General features: G+C 36.1%; 1 protein-coding gene across 1 annotated transcript in view; it reads right to left on the bottom strand.

The window, feature by feature from the left end:
- LOC110382727 (uncharacterized) overlaps positions 1–11,689 on the bottom strand; it is a 59,277-nt gene that overhangs the window by 12,704 nt on the left and 34,884 nt on the right. Inside the window, exons 39-55 of the mRNA XM_064041221.1 lie at positions 11,308–11,460; positions 10,683–10,889; positions 10,228–10,386; positions 9,289–9,521; positions 8,709–8,820; positions 8,220–8,390; positions 7,747–7,889; positions 7,032–7,137; positions 6,466–6,599; positions 4,895–5,096; positions 4,247–4,467; positions 3,706–3,841; positions 2,994–3,371; positions 2,335–2,580; positions 1,358–1,594; positions 730–1,062; positions 249–414 (exon numbers count right to left, since the gene is read on the bottom strand). Coding sequence (XP_063897291.1) covers positions 249–414; positions 730–1,062; positions 1,358–1,594; positions 2,335–2,580; positions 2,994–3,371; positions 3,706–3,841; positions 4,247–4,467; positions 4,895–5,096; positions 6,466–6,599; positions 7,032–7,137; positions 7,747–7,889; positions 8,220–8,390; positions 8,709–8,820; positions 9,289–9,521; positions 10,228–10,386; positions 10,683–10,889; positions 11,308–11,460 — 3,337 coding nt within the window. The remainder of the gene's footprint in view (positions 1–248; positions 415–729; positions 1,063–1,357; positions 1,595–2,334; positions 2,581–2,993; positions 3,372–3,705; positions 3,842–4,246; positions 4,468–4,894; positions 5,097–6,465; positions 6,600–7,031; positions 7,138–7,746; positions 7,890–8,219; positions 8,391–8,708; positions 8,821–9,288; positions 9,522–10,227; positions 10,387–10,682; positions 10,890–11,307; positions 11,461–11,689) is intronic.

Genomic DNA, 11,689 nt, shown 5'->3' with positions numbered 1-11,689 from the left:
CGGTTTGAACTAAAGCAGAAGTTCTAATCACCTTTACCAAGAGGTTTCGGGTTACTCCATAACTGGGTTGTATTTGGTACAGACACCAGCACACCAATTTATTACAATCTGTCTTTCTTAATTAGATTTTTAACTTTATCTCTAAAAGTTTAAGGTCCAATGTTGATTGGTAATGTTAACATATTACAGTAACTTGATGTGCTAGAATCTATGCAAATAGGCTTGACCGATAATAATAACATACTTACCATCAGTACTATTATAATGCGCTATAAAAGACCTGTTCTTCATAGAAAGCGTGGCGGTCCCGGTGTCATTGCCCGTCGGTCTATTGACTAATGCCTTTAACTTGAATTCTGGGTACACTAGTTCCCAAGTACCGTTTACTTTGTAGAAGTAGGTTTCGTTTGCACGCTGAAAGGAGGTTTTAGTTGGTTGAAGAAATGTGGTAATGAATGGCATGATGCATGATGAGATTTTATTGAATTTAGCTATGGGTGGAATTTGATCTCACTAAATAAAAAAAAAATATTGGAATATAATATCTCGATCAGGAAAACTTCAGCAAGTTCTCCAATAAAATTATGTCAGTTAAGTTTATATTTTTATTTTATTTTTAAGAAAGAAAAAGTGTCTGTTCTTATTTCAAAATCCTGATCTAGAAGATACTTTTTACTACATTACACACATTGACAGTTTAGTATTTCGAAAACTACAATTAAAACTTACCTCATACTGAATAGCACTATTAGCCATATCAATCAAAAACTTATTATGCCTCAACTTCTCATAGAAAAGCGACTTCTGGAACCTGTAGAAGTTATTCAAATAATACCAGCGACTATGTATATGTATATCAGATTTCATATCCAAATCTAGATTCGTGGATGGATGTTTGCAAGTGAGAGCGAATTTGTAATCTCTAACTGGCCCGTTAGAATTGTCAGTTAAAATGGACTTTAGTTTGAGGTATTCGTTCTCGTAGTCTGAGTATTGTAATTCGAGAGAAACGTTTGACATAACTGATGGAGTTGATATGTATTGGCCTTTGAGTGTTACGTCCTGAAAGAGAAAAAAAAAATTAAGACTCAAATAGGTAAGTTAAAATGTTTGATATCGTGACCGCGTCGTTACTTCTGCGATTTCCTAGTTAGTGTAGTGCGAAAGTGAAAAATGTACAGATTATTTTTATATAAAAAATAGACTTAAATTAAATAAAGAACAAAACCGGATTTATGGTCATTAAAATTTAAAAAGGTGCTGCATAAAGAAGTATAACAGGCATTATAACTTTCACAGTTCAGCAGTCTTTGCTGTAATTTATGTTTATTCAGAGCGTATAATATAAGAAACTTACCTTTCTAAACGATGGATGTGCTAACGACAGATCAACATGATGCAAATTTCCCTCAGGCACAGGCGGGTTTTCCCACCGACCTCTTAACTCAGCAGTTTTATTCTCCTCTTTGACGTTCCAATGTAATCTGGCTGTACCATCTAGTAGTGTGTCTTGTAAGTTGTACTGAGCGATTAGGTTGAATGTACGGAGCGGATACCATACGTTCATTACTAGTTGTTGGGATTCGGTTTCATCCTGAAAAGTATGTAAAATAATATTATGTTTTTTTTTTGTATTTGTCGGCGTCAGGATCCGACATCGTTTAAATAAAACAAAGGGGTTCTCACACAATCACTTGGTTTATTCCAATTAACACAATATTAGTCACTACAATTATTTATCACGAATTTGTGGGAGGTGTGCACTCGGCAACGGTCGGTGAACGAATGACCCGAGTCGTTTTTGGTATGGCATCTCGCAGTTCAGCCTAGGAGGCCGTGTACTGCTTAACCGGACTTTAAGACCCGAGTCGTGCGCGCGCGCCGCTTTATATAAGGTCCACCGTTGACAGATCGACGGTTGACACATCGACGGTGGCGCCGTCATATTTATAACTTTGTTTTTTTAACGATGACTTTACAGCTTCGATGAAATAAAGGTAAAAGTTTTGATATGTTTTATATCGATGACTTTTAGTTGAGATACAATATGGAAAAAGTTTTCTTTAATTGAATTGAGTAGGTATATTACTTGTGAGATCAGTAGACAGTGGAAAGCAATACAGTCTGGAAAGTGTTTTTCGTCAAAGCACGAGAATGTAAATAGCATAAGCAGTTTTGGTTTTCTTTCATCTGAAGCTAATTTTGTTTTTAGCCTTCAAAATTGACATATTAGAACACATTCGAGCTAAGAGAATCGTTCTTTACTGTATAGGAATAACACACAAATATTTAAAAAATAGGAAGAAAAATGCATAGAAAATAATATTTACTTACCGTAGTCATATTAGTGACATGCAAATTATAATTAAACCAGACATCCTCAGCCCACTTAATCTTCGTTCCCTGTTTAAGCTCCTTATCGACCGCTTCGTACTTATTGTCAAAGGTCCAAGTTCGGTTACCGTGAATAGCAGTCAGCTTGAGATTTTTGCCTATATCGTAAGTGTAAACGTCGAGTTTGCCGGTAACGTTGAATTTTGTGGCGTTGTGAAGGTGGAATACTGTCGCTTGTTTTACATCCTGAAAGGAATTGTGGATGGATTTAGATTAAGTTGTGTACATTTTTGGAGATTCTTGGATGGCTTTTGGAAGTGGATTTAATTTGTGTGGTATTACAGATAAATAAATTGGTTTAGAATTGTGTAAATATTTTTGTTTGAAAGGGAATTTTAGATGATATAGATAAGTTGTTTATGGAAGAATTCAATAAAAGTTCAGTGTAAAATAGTCTGAACAAGGAAAAAGTATCTGTCTATTTAACTTCGTTAGAAATCGTGACTAGAACTATAAAAAATGTGCTGAAATGTGGAGTGTCCAAATTATTTCTTGTTACTGATCAAGGATATGCCTTTTTTGTTAAGGTTCAAATGCGATTCAAAAAAAAGTAAGACTAAAATAGTCAATCAGTCGAACAGTTTATTGTCAATACTCACCGTATTACCAGTATTATCATACTCATGAATATACTTAATCCCAACAGGCGTATGAACATTTTCGACCTCTATATCCATAGTCGCAAGGTCCAAATTCCTAGCACTTTTCGTCAAAATCTGATTGAAGGATCCTTTAACAAATCTTTCTTTGTCAAAATCTATAGTTGCGTTTCCATTACTCCATTTGTCGCCTTGTATGTAGTAATACTCGGTGTTTACAAGATGTTGACGACTGAGTGGAACGGAAAGGGATATTACGCCATTTTGAGTGAAGCCTTTGTCTTGTTTGTGGTAGCGATGGGTGGTATTTATGGAAGCTGTTTTGTTTGGCCAAAAGAGGTCCACTTTGTTGTCTGAGTGTTCTTCTAAGTTGTTTATCTGGTGGAGAAAAAAGTTGGCTCCATATGGTTAGGATTTCGTATTTTTTTTTTGCTCAATATCCAAAAACGGAATATTTTACATTTTATAGCCAAATAGTACGTTCTTTTTACGCGTTCAAACGTTTAAAAACATGTCATGTCCGTCAGCAGTAATTTAGGTTTTTTCTTGATATTTTTATTTTCATTTATTTATTACACAATAGATTTTCTACATTTTAAATACTAAATATAAAAAAAAAACATTTAAATCTAAAAAAAAATCTTGATTATTATTAGTGTTTATCCGATTTTATAAAAGCGTTATTTTCAAAGAAAAGTTAAAAAATACTTACATCAAATATAGACTTGAGCCAAGGCAGCCGTTTGAAGGGTGTAGTAAAGTTGAAGTGTCCGTCCGTATGTTTAACACCACCATATCGGAGGTCTATCTCTCCAATCTGACTGGGGCCTGGGTGATGCATGTTACCCCTAAAAATAAACAAATATACATATGTACAGTATTATTTCCTGAAATATTTTTGTATACAGGATAATATTCTGTTGGTATGCTTAATTTTAATAAATAAATAACACATGCAGAAGGAGTGAAACTATAGAAAAGTTCTTTTTTTAGCTGAAATGTAAGCTACTGTAACTGAAAAAAAGAATTCCTCAAAAAAATCGGTGTAGATAAAAGATTTGTACATAAATATTAATATATTTATGTCAGTTGTTGTTTCAAAATCTCTCGTTCAGACTAGAAAATAAATAATGTTGCACTTTTATGACCTATCTGAATTTTTGCGCAAAGTGTGCGCATAACTCAAGCTCTTTGCGCAAAATCCATAACCCTTTTGCGCAAAGTAAAAAATACATCAAACAAACAGTACTTACTTGACAATATGATATTTATGAACCAAATCCTTTTGATATGATCCCTTAAGCTTCAGAGTCGGTACGTCATCGAACATAGGAGAAGTTAAAGTATAGTCGACATGGTTCGAGCCATTGATGTCCCATTTGTAATTCACTTTGTTATCGATATGTTTGTAGCCAGTGCTGGACGTCCAAGTTATCGTGGAATTTGTGTCGAAACTTTCGGGTAATTCTAGTAACTGGAATTTAGGTAATTAATTGTGTTAAAGAAATAATTAATATAGTAATTGATATACTCTTACTAACGTAAAAGTGCAGCCTTTGTTAGCAATCCAAAGGAATAGTTATTTGTGTAGTAGTTATTCATGATTTAGCTCACTGTTTTTCAGCAGCAAAACCTTTATGTTCTGAGCTACTTAAGTGAAAAGAAATAAACTTAAATATTTTGAACGGATATTAGTAGCATCAAATACATTTATAAAAAATACTGTTTCTCGTACAAAAATATGTTTGATACATTAAAGAATGAAGGGATGGCTAATCGAATTTTCAATATCTTTCCTTTGAACCATTTTTAGAATATCTGAGATGAGTAAGACCACATTACTAGCACTACTTCATAAAAAAATAAAAACCACAAAAGAATAAGAAAATATAAATACTTACATTGCCTTTAACACCAGTAACAATCTTCGTGACATCGGTCCTATACTCTGCTTCTAAAGTCTTAAGCGGTTCGTTTGGCGTTCCCATATCGCCGTCAATGTATAACGTATGAACATCTACGTTCGGCTTGGGTAGTACCGCGTTAATTACTAAGTTCACTCGCTTGTTCATTATTATGCCGAATGAGGCGTTTGCGCCGATCCTGTGGAGAGAAAAAAATGTCTAGGATAATTTTGTAAAACGATTTCCCAAAGAGGAGTAGGTTCTTTTTTATGGGAAATCATTAAATAACTCCTCCCGCTGTGGGTTAGAAGCGTGAGGGAGTAAGTGGGTGTTTCAATGTTTTTTTTTTAATCTCATATAGGGTCTCCTTTTGTGTTGTATGGATAGAAGTTTTGTAAATGGAACCTGTAAATATAATTCTCCAGCATTTCAGGCCAAGATAAATGTACGTAATTCTTGAGTGCTTTGGCATAATCAAAGCTTCCTCTTTACTTTCTCTTTTTGTATCTGAAGTTAAGTACCTAGTCTCAGAAAAATCGTGTATTTCTTTATAATAACTTACAGCCACACGTGGTCGAGGTCCATCTTGAAGCCGGCGTCCGTCTTCTGCATCATGTCAGGAGTGGTGCTGTTGCCGAAGTATATGTCCAGGTCTACGCTCTTCTCTATGTTCTTAAACCCTTTATATTATAATATAATAACTTACAGCCACACGTGGTCGAGGTCCATCTTGAAGCCGGCGTCGGTCTTCTGCATCATGTCAGGAGTGGTGCTGTTGCCGAAGTATATGTCCAGGTCTACGCTCTTCTCTATGTTCTTAAACCCTTTATATTATAATATAATAACTTACAGCCACACGTGGTCGAGGTCCATCTTGAAGCCGGCGTCCGTCTTCTGCATCATGTCAGGAGTGGTGCTGTTGCCGAAGTATATGTCCAGGTCTACGCTCTTCTCTATGTTCTTAAACCCTTTATATTATAATATAATAACTTACAGCCACACGTGGTCGAGGTCCATCTTGAAGCCGGCGTCGGTCTTCTGCATCATGTCAGGAGTGGTGCTGTTGCCGAAGTATATGTCCAGGTCTACGCTCTTCTCTATGTTCTAAACCCTTTATATTATAATATAATAACTTACAGCCACACGTGGTCGAGGTCCATCTTGAAGCCGGCGTCGGTCTTCTGCATCATGTCAGGAGTGGTGCTGTTGCCGAAGTATATGTCCAGGTCTACGCTCTTCTCTATGTTCTTAAACCCTTTATATTATAATATAATAACTTACAGCCACACGTGGTCGAGGTCCATCTTGAAGCCGGCGTCGGTCTTCTGCATCATGTCAGGAGTGGTGCTGTTGCCGAAGTATATGTCCAGGTCTACGCTCTTCTCTATGTTCTAAACCCTTTATATTATAATATAATAACTTACAGCCACACGTGGTCGAGGTCCATCTTGAAGCCGGCGTCGGTCTTCTGCATCATGTCAGGAGTAGTGCTGTTGCCGAAGTATATGTCCAGGTCTACGCTCTTCTCTATGTTCTTAAACCCTTTATATTATAATATAATAACTTACAGCCACACGTGGTCGAGGTCCATCTTGAAGCCGGCGTCGGTCTTCTGCATCATGTCAGGAGTGGTGCTGTTGCCGAAGTATATGTCCAGGTCTACGCTCTTCTCTATGTTCTGGACGTGTTGGTGGCCTAGAGCCTGGTAAAAATACAAGGGGAAAATAAGTAAGGAGAAAGGTGGCTAGTCGGAGAATTATGTGGTCAAAGGATTGATATTTATTTGAACATGATGGAATAATATCTACAACAACGTCAATTTACTCTTAAAAACCTAATGGTATTAGGTATGACAAAAACTTTAATCAAACCAACTGGACTGTCCCTATATGGACATTTCAAACTGCAAAGTCAATCGATTGGCTTTGTAACGTTCATACCAACTCATGAACTCAATTTTCTAGAATTTTAGAGAGATAGTCGTTTTTGGAAACAGGACTCTTGGAAGACATTACTACAGCAATAATTATACTAGGTTGATGGTAAATACTAACACCATTTTGTCAGTTACGCATGTACTAAATTTACATGAATATGTATAGTTTTTATTCCACTTAGATCAGTTTCCACTCACCCTTATAAACAGATCGCCAAGTAAGAAGCTCCATTTGAGATCGCCTTCTCCTTCCATATCGGGTAACGCATATTTACACAGTAGGTACCCAGTCTTGGGTCCAAATCTAGAAGAAAAGAAAAAAACACAGAGATAAATCATTTAATATAGTATTTTAAGCTGCAGTCAAAAATTATGATTTATTTCTTACTAACGACTTGTCCCGGCTTCTCACCGGTACAATGCTGATACTTAATATTCTCTACTATTTAATGGATCTATGTTTATACACACATTGTTGTCATTTCATGACAAAAGGTACCTTATGGACTTTGGCGCTTAAGTCATTTGGAGATACAAATTCTACAATCTTGCTTAGACTAAAAAAACATAATGTCGTAAGTGCCAACACCCCATAAGGTACCTTTTACCGCGAACTGACACATAATATTATATAAGGATTATATAAGGAAATCCGTTGCATAGTTTTAAAGATTTAAGTACGTTGGGGTCGACTTCCAGTCTAACCAAATGTAGCTGAGTACCAGCGCTTTACGAGGAGCGACTGCCTATCTGACCTCCTCAACCCAGTTACCCGGGCAACCCGATACCCCTTGGTTAGACTGGTGTCAGACTTACTGGCTTCTGACTACCCGTAACGACTGCCAAGGATGTTCAATGACAGCTGGGACCTACAGTTTAACGTGCCATCCATTTAAATAAAATGTATACTCACTCAAAATCAGTATCTCCTTTGACATATCGTATTCTCTGTAACGGAGTGGCGGCCTGCACACTGAGCACTTTCCTTAAACCCGGGTAGTTGTCCACGCGGGACTTGAAGTATATGTCCTTGTATTTTGACCTTGGGATGTCCAGCTGCAATTAAAGTTGTTTTTTAGTATTGGATGTAAAAAACCGTATGCAAATTAGTTTTTATGTTTAAGAGCGGTCAAAAAGGAATATATTAAAATGGATTCCGGTGTAAACAGGCTTCTTGTATGCAATGGGAGCAGAATTAGTCAATGGTGGGACACATAAAGTCTATATATAAGTGTATGTAGTCAGACCAGTGATAGCTATCATCAGCCATCTCATACATTTTATAATATTCGGTAAAAATATGAATATAACAATAGAAGTGAGGATAAGGTAAAAAACACACTGTTGGAACACATTTGGAAAAAAGTCGGTGAAAAAAACACAAACCTTAACATTAATGTCACTGAAATTAGCGGCCATTTCGGTCCTAGCATGTAGAGTGGCCGACACGGGTCCCACAAAGTTAGCCGACAGTGCGTACACTGTTGGACTGCTCTCGTACTTTATACGAATGTCTACGTTCTCGCCTTGGCCTCGGGGGACTAGGGTTAACGCCATCTGTGGAGAGGAATCAGGGTTCATTATTAAATAATTTATTGCTTAAAATTTGCCTTCAATGATCCATTTTGACATTTTTTAATATTTACATATTCTAATCATTTATGTGGGTCTTAAACTTCATTTGTATATCAAAATTTGTGTAACAGCAAAAAAAAACTATTTTATAACTATTGGATATTAATCCAACATACTTCTTTGAAATTGAAATTACATATACTCTAAAAGTTTTAATGAAATTACTGTCAATGAAACTTGAAGTTATTAGTTAGTTATAGTTTTATTAAAAGTGTATTTGTTTAAGGAACTAAAACTTACCTCAAGCGGTTTCCTATTAAGCACTTTGCCGTTGATGCTGTATTCTGTAGTGTCGGTCACGAAGGAGCCTCGAATATCATCGCCTTCAAACTCGGTTATTATTTTTATTGCTCTGAAAATATAAGCAAACATATTAACAAATCATCCATGTATGTATTATAGGTAGGTAGGTATTTAGCTTTCAAAAATAGGTCTATAATTATTATTTTTATCAGGCCGATCACCGTTCGGAATCGTTCGTTTCGTTTCAGGGCGGTAACTTTGACATTTATTATGTTAAGCTTATGTAAAAAACTACCATACCTAAGCGAAACGAATCGTTTCTTCTATATAAATCAGTTATAGGAGTCTTACAAACAATGATAACTATAAAATTATTTAAATAAACATTATGTGCTGAAACATTTATGTCTCGTTACTTGAAAAGATGATTCCACTGCCAGACATACAGAAACATAAAGAACTTATGTTTGAACGTATGAGTACCTGTGTTTTATATAGAAGACTACTTATCCGACCTCCTCAACTCAGACACCTGATACCTAAATTATATTTGAATACTTAAAACTGATAAAAGTACCTGAAGCCTTCATGAGGACTGCTCAAAGTGGCGCTAACAGAAGTCTGCGTCTGATCTGCCTTCAGCGTATAGAAGTAGGTCTCGCTGTTGAAGTCCACTGACAATGTTCTAGATATATCTTCGCTGTATAACAAGTTCAGTTCGGCGGGAGATAGTACGGGCGCGAGAGCCCCGCGGGACTTGAAGCGAATGTGACGGTGGGGGGCTGGACGCCATACTACGTCCGCGAATAGCTGGAAGAGAGAGATATAAGTTGAAAATTGTTTTTTCCTGGGTAAAGGTGATAACAATATATGTTGATGCCGATATTATAGCGTTGTCGGTTGTTTTTTACCATTTTGTTATATAATTTTTGACTCATTATTTGGATTATTTTAACGTCCACAAACGATACTGACAAGTAACATGTCAATTATATTAAATCAAATAAAGAAGCACGGTGGATTTACATTGTCTATTTATTAACAATGTATAGATTCTTCTTCTTCTTCTTAGCGTTTATCCCGTCTTGTGACGGGGTCCGCTTTCCGTATCTTCTTCTTCCACTTCGCTCTATCCTGGACATCTTCCTCTTTAAGTTCGCAGATTTCCATGTCTTTCTTTACGACACTCAACCACCGTAGTTTTGGCCTGCCTCTGCGCCTTTGACCGGGTATATCGAGATTGAGTGTCGCATTGCCGATGTACTCAGGTGGTCTCCTTTTAACATGTCATTAACAATGTATAGATTGGTTGCATAAATTATAATATGCTTTATATGTTATGTTACGTAGCTAAAAGGGGGGAGATGAGAAAGTGAAAAGAAAAAAAAAATGGTTATACGTTTCAAGTACACCCTTTTTCCATATAATATTTTAGTCCTAAGTTTTTGGTGGTACTAACATCATGTTATATCCAAAATTGTATTGACTAAATAGATGATTGATTAACAATACTCACATAGTTATTCTGTTCACCCTGTTGTATCTGTATACCACCGCCCACTACGTTCTCGACGTCGGAGAAATCTTTCTTGAACTGCATCTTGATAAAGTAGTCTTCTAAGTACGCTGATGTTAGGTTCAGACTGCCTGATGTTTCTACGAATGGGTCGTCTAGCTGTTGGGAGAATAATTTAATTTATCGATATCGAAATATGTATAAAAAAACTTAACACTAAAACGAAAACATACCACTATACACACACACACACGCGCACACATACATCACACACACACACAAATAATTAATTTTCTACCTGTCTTTTGCAGCTCTAATCCTCAAGATTCAACCCTTAGCCTAGTTTGATGATACTGCCAAAACTGTCTTGCATTCTTTTTGACAATTTTATTTTATCTCAAAGAATCCCGTTACCTAAAATCGACGTAATTCTTATTATTACTAAATAAACTTACCTCTAAACTAGCCAAAGCAGTGATAGTAAACGCCGGCATGGCGATATCGGCCGTCATTTTCCACAAAGCGTCTTCTAACCGCGCGGCAACTCTCGCTTCCAGCGCTGGCAACACTGTGAGGGGCGTGGCGATGCCGACGGACGCGACGTATGATTGGTACGTATCGTCTTCTCCACATTCGTACTCGTAGAATATTTTGTTGGATATCTGTAAATATATGAAAACTGTTATAATGTCTTAAAATTAATATAGGGCGAACAAATTATGTAAGATAGTCCCCAAATTGTATGTTAGGAAAAGAAAAAGACAAACATGCATTTTTGTAAGACATCAAAATCTTTAATATCCAATAAATTCTGTATATGTTTAATCTATCTGTATCTTTAAAGGTTAAAACAGTAACAAAAATGTTTAAAGTTAAAGCTTTATTAAATCTATTGCTGTCACTTTTTATATTGTTGACAAAGAAAGAGTCAGAAATAGATTTAATAAAGCTTTAACTTTAAACATTTTTATTAACAGTAATTACTAGAAACACTAAAAAGAAAGAAAAACCGTTCAATTATAGCGGAGATAGAGATAAATAATAACAATCTATATAGATTATAAATACACAGCGACTCACCTCATGCCAATAAGTCCCGTTATACAACAGAACTAAACAGGTAACATTGATCTTCTCTCCTAATATAATGTCGACTGTATACACAGACTTTAATTCCTTCACAGCTTGGAATGGAGTCACCAAGTTAAGGGTGTTTCTCATTACTGTGTATTGCTGGAACAAATAATAAATAATAGGTTGTATTTTTAATGGTGCGGTTTGAAACTAAGTTTCGGTTAAACTTCTTTCGATTGTATCGATTGTGGTATAGTTTGGTGAGACAATAGCACATCAACCTACCCCAATCTGTCAAGTTACTTCAAATACAACCTTATCATAATTGTGGAAGGTCAATGTTCGATTGGTAAAATTTGACAGATTCGGGTAGGTGGACCTGCTGGCG

This window comes from Helicoverpa armigera, chromosome 24, assembly GCF_030705265.1.
Source record: "Helicoverpa armigera isolate CAAS_96S chromosome 24, ASM3070526v1, whole genome shotgun sequence".
NCBI classification, from domain to species: domain Eukaryota; kingdom Metazoa; phylum Arthropoda; class Insecta; order Lepidoptera; family Noctuidae; genus Helicoverpa; species Helicoverpa armigera.
This window is presented reverse-complemented; position numbering and strand designations above follow the sequence as displayed.